General features: G+C 58.5%; 1 protein-coding gene and 2 gene segments (V, D, J or C); 1 reads left to right on the top strand and 2 right to left on the bottom strand.

Annotated features, from left to right (window-relative positions):
- Positions 1–740: 740 nt before the first annotated feature.
- LOC101010982 lies at positions 741–11,180 on the bottom strand. The segment is given in 9 exon segments: positions 741–1,074; positions 1,358–1,515; positions 4,265–4,588; positions 4,843–5,166; positions 5,903–5,965; positions 9,403–9,504; positions 9,959–10,448; positions 10,551–10,624; positions 11,063–11,180. Coding segments are annotated over 9 exon segments (1,662 nt in total).
- A 4,487-nt stretch (positions 11,181–15,667) lies between these two features.
- On the bottom strand, positions 15,668–21,139 carry LOC101009666. The segment is given in 4 exon segments: positions 18,181–18,706; positions 18,887–19,204; positions 19,427–19,762; positions 19,854–21,139. Coding segments are annotated over 4 exon segments (1,533 nt in total).
- A 1,623-nt stretch (positions 21,140–22,762) lies between these two features.
- Positions 22,763–27,218, top strand: part of LOC116275918 — a 33,145-nt gene continuing 28,689 nt past the window's right edge. Inside the window, exon 1 of the mRNA XM_031668999.1 lies at positions 22,763–23,078. The gene's annotated coding sequence lies outside the window, so the exon portion shown is untranslated. The remainder of the gene's footprint in view (positions 23,079–27,218) is intronic.

The following is a 27,218-nucleotide window of genomic DNA, read 5'->3' as shown; positions in this document are numbered from 1 at the left end:
GCAGACGATAACAGGAGGGCCGACCAATACCCGGGTCCTTGCTGAGCCCCTTTCAGATAGAATTTTACTCACTTGTCACCTCACTCTACTTGACAGGTATTTTCACCCCATTCTGATGAGGAAAGGGAGGTACAGGGTTCAGGCTCTTGCCCACAGTCATGCAGACAGTAAGAGGTGCAGGCAGATACACACAGAAAGAGCTCCATATGCAAGGTTGTTCCTGTGCCATCTTCTCATGGTGTGTGCATGTGTAAGTGTGCATGTCTGTGTGTATGTGTGTGCATGACCATATGTGTTTTTGATGCCTATGTGCACTTGTGTGTGTGCAGGTGCACGTCCGTGTATGTGCATGCAGATGTGTGTCTGCAGACCAGCACATGCATGCCTTGTGCGTGTGTGCCCATGCCTGTGCATCTACCTGTTTGCACGCATGTGGGTGTACTGCATGTGTGTGCATATGTGTTTGTGAGCTGTGCATATGTGTATGTGCACATAGATGTGTGTGTGCATGTGTGTGCATGTACAGGTGAGCATGCATGTTTGTGTTTGGTGTGTGGAGGGGCGTTTCTTAGCCTATAACTTCAGAGCAGGGTCTCTGCTCAGTTCTTGCTGTGACAGCTTTGGCTATTGTGTTCCCTGTTGCTGCTGACACCCCAAACTCCCTGCCTATTGCCTTCAGCTCCCTGTGTCCTTTAACTTCAGGTGAATCCAGGCCGCTGGGACAAAGCACAGGAGGCAGGTGAAATGAACCAAAGCGTGTTTATGGGGAGGCCGGGGGGTGCAGATGGGACTAGCTGGCTCTGGGGGAAGCACAGGAAGGAGGCACAGGGGTTAGGGCCAGGGCAGGGGTGCTCCGCTTCACCTGCGGAGTGATGGGTGCCCGTTCCCCTGGTCTAGAAGACTGGGTTCTGTGGCGGACAGAGGGGAGCTGGAGGCAGGGGCTGGTGCATTTTCCTGCGTACAGCAGAGTCCAGGGTGGGTCCTTTCTGCTCTCTGGCATCCACGGATGAGGCACAGAGGCTGCTTCCCTTTTCTGCAGGTACAGGGCGTCCTGCTCTTCTAGGGCTACTTCACCTGCAAGACAGCCCCTGGGGTCAGACGGGGGCTAGAAGCCTGAGGGGTGCAGGGGCAGGGGAGACAGAGGAGCAGGGGAGGGGGTGCTGTCCTTTATCCACAGGGTCAAGAGGGCCTTTGGCAGTGTCCACAGCCCACAGTGGGCCTGCATGTCCTCTAGGCTCCCTCAGCCCTGCCTCTGCCTGGTCCAAGATCCCCGGACCAGCTCCGGCATGTCCCCTGGAAGGGCACCTTGCCCCGTACCCACCCCGAGGGGCACCGAGAGCCTGGCGGCTCCCCTGACCTTGATGAAAGTGACAATGCCGCTATAGAGGAGGGTGAGGACGAAGAGGGCCACGAACGTGGACAGGGTGGTCCACAGGCTGCCCATGTCATCCAAGGTCGTGTAGTCATCGCTGTTCTCATCCTTGCTCTGAGGGATCAGGGGGGTTGTGGCCAGGTCTGGGGAGGAACAGGGGCTGAGTGAGAAGCTCCCTGGTCCTGAGGGCCAGGCTACTCCTCCACCCGCCCCACACAGGGTGGAGCTGAAATGACGGCGAGTCTTTCCAGGAGGCATGGTTATCTCCAGGGAGCTCCCAGCCTCGCCCTCTTGCTCATCTGCCCCCTTGACAAGCCTCTGCCCACTGGGTCCTCCTCTCGTGGACATGTTGCTGCCCTGAGTGGGGCAGACAGACAGAACCATAGACTCTCGTGGTTTGGGCTCCTGTGACAAGGGTGATGGGAGGCTGGGGCACTTCTGCACACCTGCACACTTGGAGGCCTTCTTTAGGAAGTGGCCACTGTGACAAGGTGTGGAAGGCAAGACACAGCCAGGCAACAAGGACAGAGTGGCTTCTCCACGGGGGGGAAAGCAGATGCCCTGAACTGGAGGGGCTGACCCAGGAGGGTGGAAAGGGGCCCAGGAGGGGAGATCCAGGCAAGGCGATTTTATCCCAGCAGCAGGAGGGAGCCATGGAAGGGGCTAAGCAAGGGTCTGTCATGAACAAATGTGTGTGTAAAAGGTAATCTGCAGCTGGAGACGGTAGTGGGGCCCAAGGCAAGCCCAGGCTGGGAAAAACACTTCCGTGGCCAGCACAGCCCCCTCCATGAGGAAGAGCCTGTGGGCGGGCAGGAAGCATTGACAAGAACCAGCCACGTCACAGATTTCCCAGTGTTCATTCAACAAGCGTTTATTGTGGTTGTACTGTGAGCTCAGCCAGGGCTGCTGAGTGGCGGGTGTGGACGGATCTGTTCCAGGGATCATTTCACGGGGCCACGGTCTGTTAAATCTAATAACAAAAAATTGGCGTGTCTTTCTGTTCATATCATTTTTCTAGTATTTCTTACTGCATTTAAAAAGGCATTGTTTTGTGAAGAACTGGAAATTTAGAAAGAAGCTGGATTCTCTGCCACAGATAACGTGAGACACGTGGAACACACCATGTGTGGTCTGGGTGGGTCAGAGAGCTCCTGCCCTGCTCTCTCAGGTGGAGGCCGGGGTGCTCAGATATCTGCATCCCGCCCGCCCACGCACATACAGGAGCCCCTCCTAGCACCAACTCACTTCCTCCTCACAGCAGCCCAGGACGTGGCCCCTGTTGGCTCAGCAGACAAGAGGGGAAATCGAGGCAAGAAAAGCACAGGGGCTTCCTTGGACCAAGGCGCCAGGGTTCTCCGGGATAAGCCTTAGCTCTAACCACTGCACCGTCTGGGCCTCACTGCTTGGGAGGGAGACTTGTGCTTGGGGGCATAAGAGTTCACTCAGATATCCTAGGTACACACGGGTACACACACACACACACACACCCCATAGTACTGCAAGCTGGGGCCCTGGTGTGTGGTGGCAGGGCAGCTTCCAGTCTCTCCCAGGTCTGGCCAGGTGGATGGTCCAGCTCACCTGTGAGATCTCAGACTGTGCCTGGAGATGACTGGACAGCTGGGCGTGGGAGCCTGGGGGAGGGTCAGCGTGGAGCCCATAGTGGGGGGTGGACAGGCAAGGTCAGGAGGCCATGGCAATGATGGGAATCTGTAGGCCGAACCTGGGCCCCAGCACAGATGGTGCCCCGAAGGGGAGGGGGCAGTGGACAGGGAGTCCCGGCCCCTGGTGGGCAGCCATGGGCTGGGGCTGCAGCTTCAGGGGAGACCATCTGTTGGGGACAGGGAGGTTGGGGGACTGAGAAGCAGCTGCTGCTGCAACGGGCGTGCCTGAAGGGTCAAGTGGGGCTGCTGCCCCACAGGCCATCCACTGCTGTGGGGCCCATCTGTGTGAGGCAGGCAGGATCAGACACTGTCCTTGGAGGGGGTTCTCTGTGAGGCCACCTCACAGGGTCACTCTTCGGGAAGGCCCATGCTGGGTCAGGGCTGCTGGCAGCCCCTGGGGCCAACAGAGCCTGGGACAGCCCTCAGCCCTGCCCCTTATTGACTTGGGTGTCTTCCTTTCCCTGGCTCTGCAGAGCGGCTGGGCGCCTGGCTACAGCTCACACCTGGGGCCCTTCTGTGCCTCCCTTGGCTAGACAGCTGGGGCACCGGCAGCAGGCCCTGAGCAGAGCGGACACCCTCTTGCTGTGTGCACAGCCCCTCATGGCCACCATGTCCCACTGGGGCCATGCTTGGGCAGGGGCTGCACTGGTCTGGGTGCTATGCCTCAAGGGGGTGGCAAAGGGTGGGCCTGGCAGGAGGCTGGGAGCTGTCACTCTGGGTTGGCGCCCACTGTGGGTATGTGTGGGGCTGACCTTTCACTGGGCACTGAGCCCAAACCTGACATCTGGGGGTCTCTGGAGATCCCCTCTGGCTCCCAGAGGTGCTGACTGTGGTCTTGACAGTCAGATGTCCCCAGGGAGGGCAGCTGCTCAGGATGACCACATTCACGGTCACACCAGGGAAGGCCTGTGCCCAGCACCCAGCCATGAGGAGCGTCTTGGCAGGAAACCGCCACTCCTCAGGGCATGGCGAAGGGTCGTATCCATCTCTTACTGTGCTAGCCAGCCTGGGCCAGCATGTGGTGTGGCCAGTGAGGATGGCACTGGGACACCCACGGCCCAGGAGTACTGGGAAGCCTTTGCTCCTGCCAGACACCGAGAAGGAGCCTGTGTGCCCCGGGCAGCATAGCCCTGCCCCTGCCCAGTGCCCCACCCCTGCCCAGTACGGAGTCCAGCTCCTTATGGTCCCCCACAGAGTCCCCCTCCCAATCCTGGGTCTAGGGGTGACTTACAGCTGACATCCAGGCTCCGGCTGGCGTTGAGCAGAGTCCTGGAGTCCTCGTGGCTGACCACACACGTGTAGGTGGCTGGCTGAGGGCTGGTCGGGCCTGGGACACGCAGCACACTCCAGGCCCAGAACATGGTGCTCCCGGGCTGTGGAGTGGGGTGCGTGGTGGCAAACCAAGAAGTGTTCACCTCACGCTGGTCCTCCAGCCACATCAGGAGGATGTTGGGGGGCGAGAAGTCAGACACCTCACACAGGAGCCATGAGGCTGCTTCCGGAGGGTCAGACGAGGCCAACAGGTTCAGGGAAAGCCTGACGGGTGCCTGGGCAGCTGCAGGGAGGCAGGGGAGGCTGTCAGGCTGTGGCCACAGGGGGCGCTGCGGGGAGGCGGGGGAGGCTGTCGGGCTCAGGCCACAGGGGGCACTGGGAGAGAAGCGGGGCCGGCCAGGGTGCTGGTGCCTCCCTTCTTTCCTGTGAAACATGATGGGTGCTGCTGGGGCCCAGCTGGGGTTGTGGCCCTGGGGCAGGCGTGGGGGTCGGCAGGCTGCGGGCACCCTCATCTCCCCACCTGGGAGCCGGCCTCACCGGGTTCTCTCAGCGCCATCAGCTTCTGGGATGGGAGGCTGGGATGGTTCAGTGTGCAGGTGACAGAGGTCCCCGCATTCCACAAGGACCTGGGTAGGGCCAGGCGGCTGTGCTGGCTCTGGGAGCCGTTGCTGTGCTGCTCCAGCGGCCCCTCCTCCATGTCCCCTTTGGGGACCTTCCCGGCCACCTCCCAGGACAGGTGGGCATCCTGCAGGTCACTGCCCACCACGAAGCAGGTGAAGGTGACTTTGTCTCGGAACCACAGGTCCTGCAGAGCCGGGGGCAGCAGGTAGACGCCGAGAGGCTGGGTGTGGCTTGGACACTCTGCGGGGGAGACCAAAGGAGAACAGCTGTGGCTGGACCCTCGAGAGCAGCTGGCTCCCGCCCCGGGCGCTGCACAGAGCTCCACAGCAGCCTCCCCATGAGTGTGGGGCCTGCCTCCATGGCCAGGTGCACCGACCCTGTCTCCAGGAGCGCGGGAGTCCATGGGCAAAGACCCGTTGGGCCATAGGTGGTGCACTCTTGGTCACTGTCTGGCCCCAAGGCTGCTGCCGGCTCTTCCCTGAGCAGACTTGGGGCTTCGTTGCTTCCAGAGCTCTCTGCTCTGTGGCTGCCAGGCCGGGACTCATCCACAGGCCGGGTTTTTTTCTGGTGCCGTCTCCCTGCAGGGACTGACTTAACCACTGGGCTCTCCTCCCCCCAGCTTCTGGCCAGGTGTGGCTAGTGGAGGGCACTGGGGAGGTGGCAGTGTGGGGGACACCCTGGTCAGAGGCACAGAGGCTGCCCATGGAGCCTGGGACTCCTCCTCAGCCTGCCCCCGACCCATGTGGCAGAGCCCTCTGAGGGGCTTGAGAGGCCCCACGCTTCTAAGAGCTCCTTCCTCAGTGCTCCCTGAATTCGGGGGGACTCTGACTGTCCTCGTGGGGGTCCTCAGGGTCATGAGCTTCTAAGTGTCCAGGGCCCATCCACACAACAGCAATCACTTCTATAGTTTAGGGTGCCAACGGCCAACTAGTTATTGGGTCATAGGTGTTTTGACAACCCAGGGGTCAGAAAAAACCTGGGGTCTTTGTCTCTCCCTCTTGTTGTTCTTTCTCCTCCTCGTTCTCCTTTTCTCTTCTTCCTAAAAATTTTTAATTGACAAAAATTATATATGTTTATCATGTACAACACAATGTTTGAAATATGTGTACATTGTGGAATGGCTAAATCAAGCTAATGACCATGCATTATCTCACATACTTGTCACTTTTTGTGGCAAGAACACTTAAAATCTATTTTCTTAGTGGTTTTCAAGAATCCAATCCATTGTTACTAACTACAGTCCCCATGTACAAGGAATGTCCTGAACTAATTCCTCCCAACTGAAGTTTTGTGCCCTTTGGCCAACATCTCCGCAGTCACCAGTGCCTGCTCCCTGGCACCCACCCCTCTACTCTCTGCCTCTAAGAATTTGCCTTTTTAGCATTCCAAATGTAAGTGCAATCATGCAGTATTGCTCTTTCTGTGCCTGGCTTATTTCGCTTAGCCTAAATGCCCTTCAGGTTCATCTACATTGTTGCCAATGACAGAATTTCACTCTTTAAATATTTAAAGGCTGAGTAGTATTCCATTGCACCCCATATATACCACATTTTCTTTACCCATGCATATGCTGAGGGTGCTTAGGTTGGTTCCATATCTTGGCTTTTGTTACTGGTGCTGCCATGAGCATGAATGCAGATGTCTCTTCTAAATAGTGACTTCTTGCCCTTTGGCTCTGTCGCCAGCAGTGGGATTACCAGGTGGGACGGTACTTCCATGTTTTGTTTTCTGAGGAAGCTCCATACTGTTTTCCAAGATGGCCGTACTAATTACATTCCCACCAATAGTGCACCAGGGTTCCTTTCCTCCACAGCCCCACGAACATATGTTAAGTTCTGTCTTTTTGGTGATAGGAATCCTAACAGCTATGAAATGATATCTCATTATGGTTTTAATCTTAATTCCTCTGAGGGTTAGTGAGGTTGAGCACTTTTTCGTGCATGTATTGGCCATTAAGGTCTTCTTTTCATAAATGTCTACTGAGATACTTCACCCATTTTTAAATTGAGTTATTTGTTTTCTTAGTACTGAGTTGTTGAGTTCCTTATACATTTTGGATATTAGTTCCTTCTCAGTTGTAGGGTTTGCAAAGAATTTTCTCCCATTCCATAGGTTGTCTCTTCACTGTTGATTGTTCCCTCTGCTGTGCAGAAGCTTTGAAGTTTGACGTAATCCCATTTGTGTATTTTTGCTTCGGCTGCCTGAGCTTTTGGGATCATACTGAAAAATTGTTGCTCAGACTAATGTCATGGAGTTTTCTCCCTATGTTTTCTTCTAGTAGCTTTATCTGTTCAGTTAAACCTTTAGACTGTTTTCTTTTTCTTTTTTTTTTTTTTTTCTTTTTGAGACACAGTCTCACTCTGTTGTCCAGGCTGAAATGCAGTGGCACAATCTCGGCTCCCTGCAACCTCTACCTCCTGGATTCAAGTGATTCTCCTGCCTCAGCTTCCCGAAAAGTTGGGATAACAGGTGTGGGCCACTATGTGCTAAATTTTGTATTTTTAGTAGAGACAGGGTTTTGCCATGTTGGCCAAGCTGGTCTCAAACTCCTGACCTCAGGTGATGCGCCTTGCCTCGGCCTCCCAAAGTGCTGGGGTTACAGGCGTGAGCCACCGGCCTAGACTGTTTTCAATTGATTTTTGTGTAGTTTCAGTGGTCTGCACATGGATATCCAGTTTCCCGAACAGCACTATTTATTGAGGAAACTGTCCTCTCCGCATTGTGTTTTCCTGGTGCCTTTGTTGAAAATCAATGGACTGCAAACATGTAGATTTATTTCTTGGCTCGCTTGTGTGTCTGTTTTTATGATGTACCATCCTGTTTTGGTTACAACTGCTTTACAGTATGTTTTGAATTCAGGTACTGGGATTTTTCCTGCATTGTTCTTTCTGCTCAAAATTGTTTTGGCTTTTGGGGTCTTCTGTGGCTACATATGTGCGTTAGGATGGTCTTTTCCACTTCTGTGAAGAATGTCATTGAAATTTTGGTAGAGACTGCATTGAACTCCTCTTCTTCCTCTTCCCTGTTTTTCTCTCTCCCTCCCCTCTTTCTCTTCCTCCTCCATCCCACTAAAATAAAGACATTTCTAGGCCACACAAAACAGGCCCTGGCTGTATCTGGCCTGTGGGTCACTGTCCACGGGGTCATGCCATAACCCTGGCTGTGTCTGGGTCAATTGGGTCCTCCAGGTGGGGCAGTGCAGACCAGACCTGAGGGCTCAGCTGCTGAGGTCAGCACATCTCAGGCCACCTATGAAGGGTCATCTTTAACTGGATGCTCTCCAGGCCCCAGGGCAGGAAGCCCTCGCCTGTCTGCACCCCGTATTGTTGTGGGACATTGAGGTGCCAGGAAGTAGCACTGTGGTCTGAGTAAGAGCACTTGGCCGTCTTCTTGAAGGCTGCCCAGGGGAAGGCCCCTCCAACAGCAGACAAGGCAGTGGGGTGAGTGACTTGGCTCCAGAGCTGGTCGCCAACGCACTCAGCTTGTTTTGTTGCTGAGTCTCCACTGCCCATGAGGAGGGTGGAGAGGGACAAGTGCAGATGCCTGGGTCAGGGAGCAGCTGCCCTCACCTTTCTCACAGGAAGCTCTGGCCCCTGTGCTGTGTCCATCTCCCTGCATGCAATTGACCCACCCCAAGCCTGGGAGCTAGGTATGTTTAGAGATGGGAATGTCGTGTTTCTGCACCTGCAGAGTGGAGGCAGATTCTTGCTCAGGGTGAGGGCACTGTGGCCACTCATCTAGGCAGGGGCCACCATGGCTGTGCCATGCCCTTGTCAGAGCTTGACCCACACCCCAGAGGGTGGGTGAGGGATAGTCATTCTGCCTGTTGGTCCAGCCCACCTACTGCTGCTTCTCCTAACAGCCTCCTGCCCTACTCAGAGAAGGTCAGGCACGTACCTGGGTTCTCCCGAACACTGAACCCATCCCCCCAGCCACATGGACATCTCAGGTGGGTCAGAGTCACAAGCCTCAGACTTCTCAGATAAAGTTCCTGGTGAGGACCCTCTTTCCTTTGCCATTCTGAAGTGGCAGGCAGGGTGAGGGTGAGAAGCAGGCTGGCCATCAGGACCCAACACTTGCAGAGAGCCAGGCCTGGGGCAGGCAGGAGGCGAGGGTCACGGGGAGGGGCTGCTGCAGCCCAAGTCACCTGTGAGTCTGCGAGCCAGACTGCCTCGGCAGGGTGGCTCTATGTGAGGCTGCACTAAGAGCCCATGCCTCAGCCCAGCGAGGCAGAGCTGGGTCCATGGGCCAGGGAGCCGGCTCAGGTCTGCTCTGGGAGTCTGCTGGCTGTTTGGCATCTGCTGTCCCGCAGACTGGCTGGCTGTAGGTGTTTGTTAGAGGTCAGTTCAATGTCCCTTTCCTTACCCAAAGTGTGACTTGGAGACTCAGACAAGGAGTTATGAAGGGCTGCCTGCAGGAGGCAGCTGAGGAATGAGCAGGTGGGGGGGGGTGGGGTGCAGGGAAAGGGCTTCTCACCTGTGTTCCTGTTGGTGGCCGGGGGTCTGGTTGCCTTGGAGAGGCCGCCCTCTGCTTGGGGCTGTACAGTGGGCACTGAGGGGTACTGTGCCTTTGGAGACTCTGAAATCCAAGGAACAGTGCAGGTGAGGGTGAGGGCAGAGGGCATGGATGTACCAGAGGCTGGGTTGTGGACAGGTAGGTGGGGGCACCGGGAGCCAGGCAGGCAGAAGGGAGGGGCCACAGCATGGGGTGGGAGCTTGGCTGTGGGAAGCCCACTCGACAGCCACCTTTGCTGGGCAAGCTGCCTCCGTGCATACTGGGGGAAAGGTCTGGAAGGAAAGGGATCTGAATGTTGGGAGATGGGGCTGCAGAGAGAGGGAGCGGAGGGGCTGAGGGAGAGGGAAGGGGAGGTCCAGTGGGGTGGATACAGGGTAAGGGGGGAAGGATGTACCCCGAGGGGAGAGGTGGGGGTTGCCTCACAGCCCAGCCCTTGCTTCTGTCTTTGTGGTCGGGCCCTGAGTGGAAGGTGCTGGGGATCCTGGGGGACCCTTCTAGGATCTCCGGTGCTACCCACCTGGCCAGCGGAAGGTCTTCTCCTGGTTTGTGTTGCTGGGGGTGTGCTTGACGGTGCATTTGTACTCGCCTTGGTGCTGTTGGGAGAGGAGTGGGGTGGGGGCGAGCTGGCTGCTTGTCGTGTAGCTGCCCTCTCTCTCTGTCTCAGGGAACATAATCTGGTTCTGGATCTGTGTCCCCAGGTGCCAGGTGACAGTCACGGACTTTGGGTTGTACCCAGTTATCAAGCATGCCAGGACCACAGGGCTGTTATCCTTTGGGAGTTCGCACACTGATGTGATGGGGAACACATCCGGAGCCTTGGTGGGTGCTGGAAGACAGACACGGTGGGAGTCTGAGGTTGGAGGCTCTGAGGACAAGGGGCAGGGCAGGGCAGAGGTCCCTGGCAGCAGAATGACAGGGGAGCCAGGGAGAAGGGGTCCAGGAGGAGTTCCCAGGTTGGCCAGGGCTGGCCAGGTGGCCTGTGCACGCGAATGTCCCGACTGCTGCTCCTATCAGCATAACTGAGTGGGACCCGTGGCTTTGCGGACACTGGGCTGCTGTTGCTGAGAGCCCTTGGAAGGGAGAGGTCTTCCTTCCAGAGGCTTTGGTACCCCTCTGGGCATTTCTGGGACCTCCACCTTCCCTGCTACCCCTAGTCTATCTGGGAACCACTTCCCTTGGGCCCCTGAGGGGAGGAGGGGCCCTTAAGCCTGGGAGTAATGGGCCTAGGGCTGTGTGGCCCCCCTGCCCAGGCCTCCAGCCGTGGGTCCTCAGCTGCTCACACGGGGCCATGGGGTCCCTGTGGAGGGCCATGCGTCTGGTCCTCTGAGTGGCTCCAGAGGAGCTGGTGGGATTGGATCCTTCTCTCCCTAATACCCGGCCCCAGGGGCTCTGCTGCCTGGGACAAACCCATGAGCTGGCCTGGCCCCTTGTAAGGGGTGCTATTCATGGACAGCAGGCTGTAGGGTGGCAGGTCCCAGAATGTGTGGCTGCCTGCTGGGCTTGGCTCTCAGCCTCACTTTCCTGGAGACCTGGGTACCCAGGGCAACTGAGCAAGTGCAGAGTTCTCGCCTGGGTCCCTGGTGGGCCCAGGTGCTCCGTCTTAGTCTAACCTTCTACTCACCCCCTGGCTCCACCCACGTCTTCCCACCACCACACTGACTGTCACTGCTCAGGTGGGGCCAGTTGTTCCCGTTCTTCAGCCTGGTACACAAGGTCATCCGGTGTGGCGGTGGCCCCATCCTCCTTCCCTTCTCCCTTGGGGCAGAACCTGCCGCCCTGCTTTCCCAAACACTGGATGACCCTCCTCTTTTCCCCATTTACATCCTTTTTCCTGGGATTTTCTGAGCAGGATTGTCAACCCATTGTCAACCCTCCACATCCTAGGCAGTATTCATGGCCCACCTCAGAGTCTTCCACCTGAACAGAATCTTCCACCTCTGGGGCCTTACCAGAGGCATCTTTAACATTCACATTTCTAGCAACATTCTGTTTATGACAATTTATGTATTCTCTAAGATGACAGACGTTTTCTCTATAGCTCTCCTCTTTCTTTCTGAGCCCCCACCAGGATCACCTTTAATGTCCAAATTTCTACCAATAGTCTTCAAGGAAACCTAGACTTTTTCTAACATGCACCTCAAAACTCCCTTCCTAATTCCCTTCCTTGAGCCACCTCTTGGACTTCTCTGTGCTATTTTCACTTTTCCCTGAGGTTCTGGGATGTCAGCCCTGCCAGGCCTCCCTCTACAGCACCACTGGTGAGACACTAAGGATGGGTCTTGTTTTGGGTTGAGTTGTGTCTTCAAATAAATGGACGTGTTGAAGCTTTGACCTGTAGGGCCTCAGAATGTGCCCTTCTTTGGAAGTAGACTTTTGCAGATGCAATCAAGTTAAGATGAGGTCACGCTGGAGGCGGGTGAGCCTCTGATCAAATATGGCTGGTGTCCTTATGCAAAGGGGAAACTCAGACAGACATGCACACAGGCAGAATGCCAAATGAAGGTAAAGGTGGAGATGGAGGAGCTGTTTCCAAAAGCCAAGGAACACCAAAGTTTCCCAGCAAACCAACACAATTCAGGACAGAAGCCTGGAACAGGTTCTCCTTGCCAACCCGGAGGAACCAACCCTGCCCACAGCTTGATCTCAGACACCTGGCCTCCAGAAATGAGAGATAATACATTTCTGTTGTTTCAGCCATGCAGTTGTGGTACTTTGTTACAATAGCTCAAAAGAAACTAAAACAGATTTGGCTTTAGAAGTGGGGTGCTGATTTAATCGATACCTAAAACTGTGGAAATGAATTTGGGATAGGGTAATGTGTAGAGGTGAGAAGAGTTTTGAGGTGCATGTTAGAAAAAGCCTAGGTTTCCTTGAAGACTATTGGTAGAGATTTGGACATTAAAGGTGATCCTGGTAGGGGCTCAGAAAGAAAGAGGAGAGCTATAGAGAAAACGTCTGTCATCTTAGAGAATATATAAATTGTCACAAACAGAATGTTGCTAGAAACGTGAATGTTAAAGATGCCTCTGGTAAGGCAACATGTTATTGAAAATTTGAGGAAAGGTGACCTTTGTTATAGTGGCAAAGGACTTTGCTGAATCACATTCTTTTTATGGTAAGTAGGACTTACAAGTGATGAACTTGGATGTTTAGCTGAGGATATTTCTAAGAAAAGTGTTGAAGGCACAACCTGATTTCTCCCAACTGCTTATAGTAAAATGTGAGAGGAGAGAGATCAGTTGAAGAAGAAAGTGTTCAGTAAACAGGACCCACAACTTGAACAGCTGGCAAATTCTCAGCCTGTCCAATTGTGTGCTCTGGAAACAAGGCCAAGGATGTGTCTGGGCAATAATTTGTTAAAGAGATTGGAATCATGACTTACGGATCCAATCAAACATCTCAGCAGAAACCAGGAGTAGAGATGAGGTTATTGAGGATATAACTGTACAGGGCTCTCTTGTCTGATGACTCGAACCCCGATGAATTTCATGGGAAGCTGATAAGGCTTTTGTGAATTATAAAACAGCAGAAACAATGCCAGGTTGGATGGAAGGGGAAGGAGACCAGACACAATGAAGGAAGGGTGACTTTGAGATCAGAGCCAAGGATGAGGAGGCTGTGGGGGCTCTGACCACCATGGGCCAAGAGCATGGGGTCACCCCAGTGGACCTGGAAGATGGAGCATTGACCCAGGAGGATGAGCCTTGAGTCTTAAATCTAATGCAGTTTTCCTTGCTGGGTTTTGGGCTTCCTTGGGACCCATGGCTCATTACTCCCTTTTGATGTATACCTTTCAGAATGGGAATGTCTATCCTATGCCTGTCCCATCATTGCACTTTGGAAGCAGGTAGCTTCTTGTCCAGTTACAAAGGTCCACAGATGGAGAGGAATTTCACCCCAGAATGAATCTCACCCTGGGTTTCTCCCACACTTGATGCAGGTGATATTTAGCTGAGATTGTGGACTAAGAGTTGGTGCTAGAAGGGGTTAGCCATCTTGGAGATGCTGCTATGGGATTCAGAAGTTTTATATGTGAGAAGGACATGATTATGAGGGGAGCAGAGGCAAAGTGTCATGGGTTAAAGTGTGTTCCCCTATAAATTCGTGTGTTGAAGTCCTAACCCCCAGGACCTCAGAATGTGACCTTGTTTGGAAACAGTCTTTGCAAGTGCAATCAAGTTCAGATGAGGTCACCCTGGAGTAGGGCGAGCCTCTGATCTGATATCACTACTGTCCCCATCAAAAGGGGGAATCTGGGCACAGACAGCACGTGGGGAGAACGCCCTGTGAAGATGGCGCTGCTTCCACAAGCCAGGAGCGGCAGAGACGGCCGGCAACGCCCAGCAGCCAGGAGAGAGCCTGGGACAGAGTCTCCCGTCACACAGAGGAGTCAGCCTCACCGAGGCCTCCATCCCAGATGCCCGGCCTCCAGAAGCGGGACAGAATAAACTTCTGTTGTTTCAGCCACGCAGTCTGGGGTGCTGTGTTGCCAGGGCCACAGCTAATGGATATGGGTGTTGTTCTGAGCTGCCAGCCCCACGGCCTGCACGAGGCCTCCCTGCCCGAGCCCAGCGCAGTCTCCCTAGCTCCCTGGGTGTGCCATGGGCAGTGTGGGACCCCTCACGCCGTCCTCCCCCAGCATGGGAGGTTGAGCCCATGGTAAACTATATGGGGTGAAGCTGGAGCCGGAGGCTAGGAGCTAACTGGGAGCCCACGGCCGGAGGATGGATTTCCCCAGGGACCCACATGTGCATCTCTACCTGCCTCCTGTACATTCTCTCTGAGGGCAGGGCTGGTGCCAACTCGGGGATCCAGCAGGGTCACAAGGGCGAGGCAGGTCCTTGTGGAGAGCACAGTGGGAGGGACACAAGTTGTACCCAGCAGCCCCCAGATGTCCGTGACAGCTGGCTCAGAGCAAGTGCCAGGCTGCTCCTCAGAACCTGAAATGGCCTCCTTCTGGGCCCCCAGCTTTTGAGCCCTCCCAAGACACCATCCTGGATGCTTCCTCCTGGACACTTCTATGGCCTTGGGGTCTGCCCAGTCCTCCGGCCTGGTCCTTTCCCCTCAACCACCTGACTCCAGCCTGGTCTCACAACCACTGCTGTCCTTGACTTTGCCATGGACTGTGGGTCACCTCTGGCTGACTGCACCATAGCCAAGTGAGCCTCCTGGCATGAGCCCCCAACTTCTGCTTGGCTGCCATCTCTGAAAAAATCCCCTGTTCTTTGATCCTGCTCCTACCAACCTGGGGAGTCATTTTTTGGCACTGCCCAAAGCCTGACCACCACCTGCCCATCTTCAGGGAGATGGTGGAGACTTACCCTCCCCACCATGTATTCCCTAATGGTTCCTAAGGACCACACAGTCATGCCCCCCAGTCCTCACCCACAAGGGGATAACATTGGGAGCCTGAGCATCTGGGAAATGATGAGGCCCTCGTGATGGGCTTAGCACCCATATGAAAGAGACCCCTAGAGCTCCTTCACCCACTTCTGCCGCATGAGAATGCAGTGAGAAGGTGCGTCTCTGAGCCGGGAACTGGCCTTCACTAGACGCTGAAGTTGCCGGTGCCTTGATCTTAGACTTCCAGCCTCCAGAGCTGTGGGAGGCAAATGTCTATTGCTCAAGCTTCCCAGCCGATAGTGTTTTGTGATAGTCGCCCAATTGGAGTAAGACACTGTGTCACCCAAAATTTTTGCTCCAACTTCCACACCCCTGCCACGGGCGTGGCTGCAGCCAACCCACCCCTGTGCTTCTGTGGGGTGCAAGAGGCCCCCACACTGTGCAGACAGGGCCACCTGCTCTCGAGGGCTCAGCCCATGCCTCCTGGATCCTGGTGGCATGCACCAGACGTCACGAAGGTTTGGGGCAAGGCCAAGACCTATCTGGGCTTGCTAGGAATGGCGGCAAGGTGACCCGGGCAGTTGTAGGCTCGTGGAGCACACACAGAGGCCGCTGAGGCCTGAGCCCCAGTCTCCCAATTCAGGCTGTGCTTGGGGGACCAGGCCTGGAGTCCTCTCCTGCTCAGTTGCCCTCCTTCCATCAGGCTGGGCATGCCCCGAGTCTGAGTCTGGACCACCTGCTCCTGCGGCCCCTTTCCTGGGCACATGGCTTTCCTCGAAACCCCCTGCGCTGACCCAGCGCTCTTTTCCACAGCTGCCTTTGAGATGCCCTTGAGAAGCATGAAAGTTTTGAAAAAGAAACAAAAACCCTCACGAGAAAGCAGTTTCGTGGATAAAATGTGCATATTTATTTCAGGGCAACAAGCGTATACACAGCAAAGCGGTGTGGGGTGGAGCCCCCGTCGTGGTCCGCACGCCAGCCCGCCCCTGCCTCTCTAGAAGGAAGCCTGTGTTAGAGCACATAGCTGGAGGCCGGGCGGGGAAGAGAAACACGCGCCAACAGGCCACGCAGGCCGGGACCCCAGACCCGGAGGCAGCGCCCCTTTGAGTTCCTGTCTCTGGTCTCCGATGTTCTTCTGTTGGGATCATTTCACCTGCGGGCAACAGAGACAGGGTGAAGTGCTTTCCCCATGGTTGGGAAGGGAGCTGGGGCAGAGGTGACCCAGCAGGGTGGTATGGGGGCCTCCGGGGTAGACGTCCAGCCCAGGCTGCTCCCCGGGCTCCATGCTCCCCGGGTCCCACACTCCCCCTGTGCCCTCGTCCCTGTGCCACAGCGGTGCTACCTTGAACAAGGTGACAGTGGTACTGTAGAAGAGGCTCAAGAGGAAGAGGACGATGAAGGTGGAGGCAGTGGCCCACAGGTTCTCAAAGCCCTCCTCGTCAGCACTCACCTCCCCCTCTGCAGGAGACACAGCACAGGGGAATAGGGTCAGGCTGGGGTGGCACCCAGCAAAGCCTGCCCCTGGGGCCCATCCTCTAAGCCTACCCTTGGCCCCTAGGCTGTGCTGCACCCGGGGTGGGGGCAGGGAGAGCAAGTGCAGGGGGGCTTGGGCACTGTTCAGGGCCTGGGCTGGGTCCCTGAAAGCCTGATGCAGCGGGGGCACAGGCCGAGGCTGGGCAGGGCTGGGACCCTGAGGTCTCTTCCCAGGAGCGCTGGAGTGGCGGAGAGAGCGTGGGGGATGCAGCACACAGACACAGGCGGGGGCCGGAGGTTGGGGCCCTAGCGGAGCGGCGGCCAGCATGTCCTCACTCTCCCTCTCCTGGAGGGGGAAGCAGGGGGTGTGGCCCTGCCCTTGTGCTGTGGGGGTGGGCAGGTGGGAGGACTAAGCTGGGGGGTGCCCCATCTTCACCCCCCCACCAAGGCCCTGACTCTCCAGCTCCCTTTTGGAGCAGAGTCTGCGTGGGGACATCCTGGCAGACTTGTCCTACCCTGCCAGGACCCAGGGGGCAGACGGAGATCTGAGATCCACAGTGGAATGAGGACATTCGGGGGGCTGCATCCCCTGCACAGATGGGCCCCTGGAGACACCTGGAGCCCAGGACCCCAAAGGGCCAAGAGTGTGGTGGGGACTCCCCAGTTAGGGACAGCACTGTGTGTTGGGTGTGGAGACCTCACTTGGGCCCTGCCTTCCCTGCTTGGGCTCGGTCCTTCCTGGGCTGCTGCTGTCTGACCTCGCCTGCTCCCTGCTGTGGGCTGGGGAGCAGGTGGTCTTTGCAGGGGCAGACTTGCTCCAGCTCATCTCCTGAGGCCTCCTGTAAGAGGAGCAGCCGCCAGAGCAGCCACCCTGCCCTCTGGGCCCATGCTTAGTCACTGCCTGCCCTCAGCACACGGCACAGGCCCTGGTTCTGCTCACCGGTGGGTGTGGGGCTATCTACTGCCTTCATCCAGAGCCTGGCCTCAGCAGGGTTCACATGCTATCCCTGGGGCCGCTGCTCCCCAGGTAGGGTCCAAGCTGGGTGCCACGGCAGCACCTCCAAGCAGAGACAGAAGGACAAGCAGAGCCTGGGCCCAAAGCCCCGGGGCCAGCATAGCACGGAGAGCAAACTGCTGCAGGGACAGAGTGTATGACAGGGCACCGGGAGAATGCGGGCAGGGGCTGGCCAGCATGTGCGCATGTTGTATCTGTGGGTGTGTGCATGTCTGTGTGCACGTGTCCGTCTGTTGTGTGCCTGTGGGTAGACATGCGTGTGTCCACGTGTTAGTGTATGCACGTGCTCCTGCGTGTCTGTGTCGGTGTGTCTGTGTGTGTGCACGTGTCCATGTACTTGTGTCTGTGCGTGTGTGTGTGCATGCACCTGTGTGTGGATGTGTGTGTGTGTATGCCTCTGTGCTAGTGTGTCTGTGTGTGTGCACGTCCTGCACATGTATGTGTCCATGTGTGCATACGTCCCTGTGTCCATGTGTGTGTGCCTGTAGTTAGCGTTCTCTTTGTGTGCCTGTGCATGGTTGTACATGTGTGTCCACGTATGTTTGTGTATGCGTGTGTCCATGTCTGTGTATGTGTGTGCCCACGGGTTAGCACATCTCTGTGTGTCCATGTGTCTGTGTGTATCCGTGTCTGTCCATGTGTGTCCACACATGCCTGTGTGCTGCCTGTATACGTGTGGCCTTGCTTTCAGCTTTCTTCCTGGAAGCAGTAGGAGGAATGGCAAGTCTGAGGTCAGCCTGCTGTGAGCAGCTGCAGGGAGTTCAGGGGTTTCTAGAAGCCACTGTGGCACGCAGGTGGGTGAGGCAGGGGTGGAGGCTATGGAGGAAGGTGGTGTGTAGGGGAGGCGCAGAGTGGGTGCAGCACAGCCACCACCCCAGCAGGCTAGAGCATTGTGCACTCAGGACCAGTATCTTTTGAATGGATCTTTTTATTTCTAATTTTATAAGATGCAACATCTCACCCCGTTGACACGGTTAGTTTGCGTGCACACACACACAGAGCGGCCGGCCGCCCTGAGCCTGTGGGCAGGCCAGCAGGGTCAGTAGCAGGTGCCAGCTGTGTCGGACATGACGAGGGACACGTTGTACAGGGTGGGTTTACCGGTGGACTTGTCCACGGTCCTCTCGGTGACCCTGTTGGGCAGGGCCTCATGGGCCACGACGCAGGTGTAGGTCTCCCCCGTGTTCCAGTCCTCTTCAGACACCGTCAGGATGCTGTGGGCGAAGTACCGGCCTGGGGCCTGGGGCTCAGGCATTGGGGCACTGGTCACATACTTCTCCGGGGACAAAGGCTGCCCCCTCTGCATCCACTGCACGAAGATGTCCGCGGGAGAGAAGCCCGTCACCAGGCAGGTGATGGTGGCCGACTCCCGCAGGTTCAGCTGCTCCCGGGCTGGTGGCAGCAAGTAGACATCGGGCCTGTGCATGGGCACCCCTGTGAGAAGAGATGGTGGTGAGGGCGGGGCAGTGAGGGGACCGGCCTGTGGGCTGGGGGCAAGTCCCCTTTTCCCCAGTTGCCCAGACAACGGGGGAGTGAGGGGTGCTCTCCACCATGCCCCAGAGGCCAAGGGAGGGTCCCAGGGAGTGCAGGAAGAGGGGCAAGAGTGGGGCCTACCCTTGGGCCTGTAGATGGTCTGCTTCAGCGGCGAGGGCAGGTCCGTGTGGGTCACGGTGCACGTGAACCTCTCCCCGGAGTTCCAGTCGTCCTCGCAGATGCTGGCCTCACCCACGGCGCTGAAGGTGCCATTGGGGTGGCTCTCGGAGATGTTGGTGTGGGTTTTCAGAGTTTCGCCATTCTGGCGGGTCCAGGAGATGCTCACACTGTCGTAGGTGGCCAGGTCTGTGACCAGGCAGGTCAACTTGGTGGACTTGGTGAGGAAGATGCTGGCAAAGGATGGGGGGATGGCGAAGACCCGGATGGCTATGTCTGGATCTGAAGTCAAGAGAAGGGAGTCAGAGGTGGGGCAGGTGTGGATGCGGGCGGAGGCATGGTTCCCACCCAAAGAGTAGCAACAGCCTCTGCCGAGCCCCTGCCCTTGGCCGCTCTGGGAAGCCAAGGCTCAGGGAGCAGATGGCTGCGTCTGGGTGGTGAATGCCAGACCCAGGTGGACCCCTGTGTGTCGGTGGGTGCCGCCCTCGGGGACAGGTCACTCACTGGGGTCACATATGGAGGACACGTTCTTCTGGAAGGTCAGGCCCCTGTGATCCACGCGGCAGGTGAACACGCTCTGGCTGAGCCAGTCTCTCTCGCTGATGGTCAGTGTGCTGGTCACCTTGAAGGTCGTGGGCCCAGACTCTTTGGCTTCAGCCTCCACCTGGCCCGTGGTGATGCCAGACCCCACCTGCTTCCCGTCGCGCAGCCAGGACACCTCAATCTGCCGGGGGCTGAAACCTGTGGCCTGGCAGATGAGCTTGGACTCGCGGGGGTTGCCGACGAAGCCGTCTCGGGGTGGGACGAAGACACTCACGTTGGGAGGCTGCTCGGCAACCACTGCAGTGAGGGACACGCATCAGCCCGGTGCCCGCCACTCCCGCCCCCTTTGGCTCCCTCTCTGCCCCTGGTGGGTGGGCCCCGCCCTCACCTGGAAGAGGCACGTTCTGTTCTTTGTTGCCATTGGGGTGCTGGACTTTGCATACCACGTGTTCGTCTGTGCCCTGCATGACGTCCTTGGAAGCCAGCAGCACCTGCGAGGTGGCCGCGTACTTGCCCCCTCTCAGGACTGATGGGAAGCCCCAGACATCTTTGCTGATGTCAGAGTTGTTCTTGAATTTCCAGGAGAAAGTGATGGAGTCGGGAAGGAAGTCCTGTGCGAGGCAGCCAACGGCCACTTTGTTCGTATCCAACGGGGCATTCTCACAGGAGACGAGGGGGAAAAGGGTTGGGGCGGATGCACTCCCTGAGGACCCGCAGGACAAAAGAGAAAGGGAGGGGTGAGGAGCTGCCTCCTTGTGCCCTGCCTGTCGGTGCTGAGTGGCGTTCTGAGTGGCCCCCTCTACTTGTGTCCCACTGTGGCTGCCCCACCAAAGCCAAGGCCACCTGCAGTTCTCCAAAGCCCAGATTATCATGGCTAACAGGGGTGGTGGGGCCGTGGCGAGGCCTCGGGTCTTTGTCCAAGGCTGTCGGGGCTGCAGGCCTCAGCCCGTCCTGCTGCCGGGCCCAGCGCTGAACACCTGGGCAGACCTGGGGTCTCCTGGAGCAGGTGGAGCCGCCCCTGCCACCATTCAGTTGGCTGCCCTGCTGCACTCTGAGGCCTGCCTGCCCCTGGCTCCCTGCTCAGAATGGCTGAGGGCTCAGGTTTGGGTGGACCAGGCCTGCTTTCCCCTGAGGCAGCAGCAGGTAGGTGCTGCACACACTCAGCTCCCAGCACATGCAGCTGGAGGGCCCAGGTTGCATATCTGAATGGGAAACCTGGAGCCACACACGCTGCAGGCAGCCAATAGAGAGCTTGGTCCCTCTAACCCAGCTTATGCTGCCCCCATCTCAGCCACACTCCAGCTGCCCTGAAGTCTCCCCAGGCAGACAACCCAGGCCTGGGAGTGAGTATAGGGATGGTGGATGTGATGGGGAACGCAGTGTAGACTCAGCTGAGGCTATCCATCTGTGTCCGACAAGATCATGAAGACTGGCCCAGTGCCATGTCTTCCAGTTCATCCCAGCCCAGGCCAGCTCAATCCAGCTCAGCCAAGCCCAGCTCAGCAAAGCCAAGCTCAGCTCAACCCAACTCAGATGAGCTCAGACCAGCTCAGCCCAGCCTAGCTGAGCTCAGACCACCTAAGACCATCTCAGCTCAGCCCAGCTAAGCCCAGTATAGCCCAGCCCAGTTAAGCACAGTTCAACACAGCCCAGCTCAGCACAGTTCAACCCAGCTCAGCCCAGCTCAGCCCAGCCCAGCTCGCTCAACCCAGCTCGGCTCAGCCCAGCTCAGCACAGCGTAGCTTAGCCCAGCCCAGCCCAGCTCAACCTAGCCTGGCTCAGCGCGGCCTAGCCCAGCCCGGCTCGGCTCAACCCAACTGAGCTCAGCCCAGGTCAACCTGGCTCAACTCAGCCCAGCCCAGCTGCACTCAACCCAGCCCAGCTCAGCCCAGCTCAGCCCAGCTCAGTCCAGCCCAGCCCGGACCAGCTCAGCTCAGCGCAGCTCAGTTCAGCTCAGCTCAGCTCAGCCCAGCCTAACTTGGCTCAACCCAGCTCAGCTCAGCCCAGCTCAGTTCAGCTCAGCTCAGCTCAGGTCATCGCAGCCCAGCTCAGCCCGGTTCAGCTCAACCCAGCTCGGCTCAGCCCAGGTCAGCCTGGTATCAACTCAGCCCAGTCCAGCCCAGCTCAACCCAGTTCTGTTCAACCCAGCCCAGTTCAGCCCAGTTCAGCCCAGCTCATCCCAGCTCAGCCTAGTTTGGCTCAACCCAGCTCGGTTCAGCCCAGCCTGGACCAGCTCAGCCCAGCCCAGCTCAGTCCAGTTCAGCCCAGCACAGCTCAGTCCAGTTCAGCCCAGCACAGCCCAATTTAGCTCAGCTCAGCTCAGCTCAGCCCAGCTCAGCTCACCTCAGCTCAGCTCAGCCCAGCCCAGTTCAGCTCAGCTCAGCCCAGCTCAGCCCAGCCCAGTCCAGGTCAGGTCAGCCCAGCCCAGCCCAGCCCAGCCCAGCCCAGGTCAGCTCACCTCAGCTCATCAGCCCGGCCCGGATTCAGCTCCAGCTCAGCTGGCTGGCTAAGCTCAAGCCCAGCTCAGCCCCAGCTTTCCAGCTCAGCTCAGGCTGGCCAGCCCAGCTCAGCCCAGCCCAGCTCAGCTCAGCCCAGCTCAGCTTAGCCCAGCTCAGTTCAGCCGGGCACAACCTGGCTCAGCCCAGCCCATCCCAGCTCAGCTGGCCAGGACTGGCTGAAGCAAACTCAGCCCAGCCCAGCCCAGCCCAGCCCAGACCAGGTCAGTTAAGCTCAACCCAAATCATCCCAGCTCAGCTCAGCCCAGCTCGGCTCAGCCCAGCTCAACCTGGCCCAGCCTGGTCCAGGTCAGCCCGGCGCTGAGTCCTCCCCAAAGCGCTCGCCCCTCAGCAGGCCCTGAGTGAGCGACAGAGACGGGGTGGGCTCTTTGATCCAGAGGGACATGGGGTTGGATTCCAGTGGGAAGTCACCAGGGCCGGGGTCCTCCAGGGTATTGGGGTGTCTGTGTTCAGGTGTCAGCTCTGGATTTGGGTTTGTGCCTGTGCTGCCTAGGGGTGATGTTGGGAGGTGCAGATGGCCCCCGGCCCCCATCCTCACCATCCAGTGGGGACACCGTGGGGCTCCCGGTGCTGGGGGTCACGAGGGCTGGGAAGGTCGTAGGTTCAGGCGGCTGCTCCCCCTCTGGTTGGGCCTCCAGCAGCGGCCGGGAGACGGTTTTGGACGCAGCTTTTCTCACAGTGGTTGTAGTTCCCACTATACCCACCGTGACTCGGGGCTGTTCAGAATCCCCCCAGGTGCCCTGAGCTCTGGGGCCTCCTGGGTGGGGGCTGGGCTGCTGGGCGGGGTCTCCTGTGGGGGCTCTGGAGGCTGTGGCTCACCTTAGGTGTGGGGTGAGCGCCGGGAGCCCCAGCTAGTGGCACACCCACAGAACCTGAGGCCTGCACACATTCTGCCTGGGTGTGTGGGGTGGGTCCAGGCCTCTCTGGACAGGTCGGCCTCAATGGGAAGGGGACTAGGGTTGCTGCCTGGCTCCTCCTCGGGGTAGAGGGGACCCATCTCCTGGCCCTGGATCCCCTCAGGCTGCCCCTGTTTTCTCAGGAACACCGAACAGGGCAGAGCGCCCTGGAGGGCAGACATCTACTGGCCTGGGTGTCAGGTGTGGCCTCAGATCCTAAACATGTCTTGCCTGCTCTCTCTGCCTTCGGCTGACTTGGGATGGGGTTTCTGTCCTGGCCAGTGTCATTGTGGTAGCTGCTGCTATACCCCACTGTGACACAGACACCTTCAGAAACCTCCTGGTCTGTTTGGGGGCCTTCCCTTGCTGGGCTCAGCGCCTCTTGGACTTGGCTGGCCTGGACAGGGGCATCCGTCAACACTGGCTCTGGGGGGCCTGCCCGTCTGTCTGGTGTCTGGAATTGGCGTCTGAGGCAGAGACCAGCTGCCTAATTGCCTGCAGGGGCCGGAGACAGGCGTTCCTCCCAGGGCAGGGGCCGGGCGGTCCTGGATGGAGCTGAGGTCTGTGCCTGTATCGGGGCCCCATATCCTGCTCCTCCATGGCTCTGAGCTCCCCCTGGCAGGACCTCCTCGGGGTGCTGGGTTCATCCTGTCTGGGAGGGGCTGCCCCCCAGTCCCAGGACTCTAGCGGAGAGCTCACTGAGGGGCTTTTGGGTCTGGCCTGAGCCGCTGTGGGGGTATTCCACTGTGAGAGGATCCCGCAGAGAATCTCCCATCCTGCTTGTCCTCCCAGAGCCTGGAGGGGGCGGGATCCAGGGATCCCAGAGGAGGATCCTGGACCCAAGGGAGGGGGGCCTCTTCACTCACCTCCCCTCCCTGCATCCCTCCCTTCCCCAAGCTGCCCTGTCGGCCCTCCCGCTTCCCAGCCTCTGTCTGCACTGGCTCTGCCAGCTCTGGGTGGTGCGCGGGTGGAGAGGAGGTGGGCGGGTCTGTGGGTGAGAGGGGTGGGCTCATCCAGGACGGTGGAGCACCTGTGGGGCCCTGAGCCCTCTCCCACACCATCCCTGTTCTTTCCTCGCAGCCTGCCACTGTGGGAGCCCTTGGCAGGGTGGACCATACCCTCTAGGAGGCTGGCACTTCCCTGGGTTCATGAAGATGGAGCCTCCTGCCCGGTGGCCCTGCTTCCTCCTTCAGCCCTTTCTGATGGCTTCCTGGGGATTCCAGATTCCCATGGGGTGATGAGAGGAGAACAGAGGGCAGGAGGGGCAGGGCTGGGTCCTGGGGAAGGGGGCGATCGATCTGGTGTCCCTGGAGAGAAGTTCTGGGCTCCTGGGCACCAATCAAGCAGGCGTCCTTTCTGTCCACCCCCCCCCCCCCGAGGGTCCCGTCCAGAGCCAGGTGGGGGACCCGTAAGGGGAGGGCCTGTGTCTTGTCTCCCCAGTTCTCTAGACAGGGAGGGGATAAGGGGTCCTCCCATGGCAGTGCCAGGCAGTGACTCTGGTGTTGGGTTGTTGGTCTTTGTGCACTGGCCTGGGGAGTGGGGGGGGTGCAGAGCAGGAGGGGGTGGACTCAGGTGGGGGATGGGCCGGTCATCCCTGTGTTCCTGCCATTTCCCGCCCTGGTCACCTGCAGTGAACCCCGGCAAGGATGGGGGTGGCCTCCCAGCCTGCTGCCTGCCTGGGGTCTGCTCTGGCACTGGAACTGGGGACGGGAGCCATCCTGGAGGTCAGCAGCCTCCTAGGACAGCAGGAGACCAGGCCAGCCCCTATCAGGGGAAGCAGTGGGGATTTTGGCAGGGTCTGCGTTGAGAGCCCCTACTCGGTAGTCACAAAGCCCGATGCCCCAACAATATGTCCTGTCCGCAGCTGACAGCCCCCCCTGTCTTAGCCGGGACAAGGGAGGGTGCTGTGCCCCTGGCAGGCCCAGCCTTTGGCCTTCCTTGCAGGGATGAGGCCCTGGGAAGCTGAGCTGTTGGTAGTGCTGGGAGAGGTCCCCAGGGCAGGGGGATAGGGCTTAATCGAGCAGCCTGGGTGGGGTTGGGTCCTCCTGCAGGCTGGCCACTCAGTGGTGGACGTCTCTGGGTGGTCCTGCAGCTGGTGCCAGGATACACACAGTGCTCTGGGCCCACTGCCTGGGCTCCCCGCCTCGTTTCCAGGGGGTTGGGTGGTGCTCCAAGCCTCAGTTTCCCCACTGTGGAGGGGATGCTGCTGGAGGGATGAGGATCATAGAGCACAGCCTGGCAGCTTCTGTGCCCGCTATCCCTGCGGACTTGGGCTGTGGGACTGGCGGGTTTCCCCATCAGGGCTGGGCCTGCCAGGGGCACAGCACCCTCACATGCCCACACTGGGGGCTCCGTGGCTCTGTGACTCCGTGGTGCTGCCTGCACCTCTCAGGGCTGGAAGCTGCCTGTCCCCGCCAGCCTTTGGTTTCTATCTCAGTCATCCCTGCCCTGGAGCACAGACCTCCCACTCTCGAGGGAATCCTCCCCACAGAGGGCCAGAGGGCAGACATGGCAGCCTTGAGAGCCCCAGGAGAAGCAGGTGAGCTGGAGGCCTGGGCTGCGCTGGCAGGGCCTCCTCGTCTACGGGCCCGGCATGCTATGGTGGCACCACTGTGGTAACTGTACCCACTGTATCCCCTACAGCCTGACACCCCCTGACAACCACACCTGAACTGAGGCGGGCCGTCAGGAGGAGCTTCCCCAGGGAACAGGGAGGGTCCAGACAGCTGTGCCAGGAGCCCCTAGGGCTGGGGAGGTGGGGGGGCTGCTCAGGTACCAGATGTGCACAGTGTCCCCCTTGAGAGGCCTCTGCAGCCGAGGCTCAGGAACAGGCCTCCGGTCGGCAGGAGGCTGGGTGCTCCCCCGGCATGTGCTCTCCTGTGCTCCTCACCAGTGAGCTCCTATGCAACCCATGGCCCAGCTCCAGCCCACCCTGTCAGCCTGGCTGAGGGTCCAGGCAGAACTGATATGGCTCCCTTCTTAGGTCCCTCGGAGACTCTATGGTTGTACCCTGGAGCTGGGGCCCACAAGTGGTGTCGGTCAGGTGTGACATCAAAGGCAGGAGTTTCTCACGCAGTGAGGGGACTGTCTGGGGCCTGCCCCGCGAGCACAGCACCTCCCTCGGAGGAGGGTGTGGGAGTCCCGCCTGTTGGGAGCCTGGGGGACGCTGCTCCTGTCGAGACTCCAACCAGAAGGGAATCCAGGCAATTGGCAGGAGGTGCTGGAAACAACGCCAAGCTTTCTACAGGGATTCCAGGCCCCAGAATTTGGCTTCTGGAACGGGGGCATCTGTCGACAGGGTCTGGTGCAGCTGACAGGACCAGGCACCTTGTGGTCAGTGAGGTCACTCCCAGAGCCCTCTGAAGGCCCTGTTTGGAGGCACAGGGTGTGGTGGGGGCACCAGCCCATACTGAGATGGCCAAGGTGTCCCAGAGGCCATGGCCCAACAGGCAAGCCTCGCCTGGCTCTGTGGTCCCGGAGAACTCCTCGGTTTTAGGAATATGCCTAAACTCTGGGTGTGTCAGGTTAGTTTTGCAACTGGGTTCATCAATGTGGTAGTTACTGGCTCAATAGTAGGAGTGGGCCCTCACAAAAGCTCCCTGAGTGGCCACAGGCCTCTTCCCCACCAGGCTCCTTCCAGTCATCTGGGGCCCCCATTGACAGTGGTGCTGCGTCCCGGGGATCTCTGGTGGCCTTGAATCTTCCCACTTGCCATTGAGGGCAGGTGGATCTGACTCACCCCGGAAGCTCCTGTTCCCTCCAGGACGGGCTGAGGTGATGCCTGGCAGGAGGGGAAAGTGAGCCTCGGCCCCTGAGCTTGAGCCCCAGCAGCAGGGTGGGATGTCTTTAGGGTCTGGGAAGGGCTGGGTTGTGGGGTTGTCCCTCATGGGCCATCTTGTGTTCTTGGGGGCCGCTCCGATCCAGATGTGGGTTCCTGCTGTGATGCCACTGAGGACTGTCCTGGAAGAGGTGTGCCACTGAGGAGAGAGGGATTTCGGGAAGGCCTTGTCTCTGATCAGGGAGGTGAGTCCCTCTGTTGGCTTCCCGTGAGGTCTGGAAAGGCAGACCCAGGGATGGCCGGCAGGATGAGTGTGATGCCCAGCCTGGCTGTCCCCGGAATGTTTTCTGTGTTGGAAATGACCCAGGAGAGGCTCCAGCTCAGGGGTCGGGCAGGCCAGGGACCACCGGGCAGGGACAGTGCACAGGGCCAGCCCTCCCCTCCTGATGCCCCTACTCAGACATGGCCTACAGGGTCCACACACATGTGGGCCCAGTTTTGAGGGCTTAGGCCTAGACCACCAGCCGCATGTTAGCAGATAGTGCTGTGGGGTCGGCCCTTGT

This window comes from Papio anubis, chromosome 7, assembly GCF_008728515.1.
Source record: "Papio anubis isolate 15944 chromosome 7, Panubis1.0, whole genome shotgun sequence".
NCBI classification, from domain to species: Eukaryota; Metazoa; Chordata; class Mammalia; order Primates; family Cercopithecidae; genus Papio; species Papio anubis.
The sequence above is the reverse complement of the archived record's forward strand: the minus strand, read 5'-3'. Positions and strand labels throughout refer to the sequence as shown.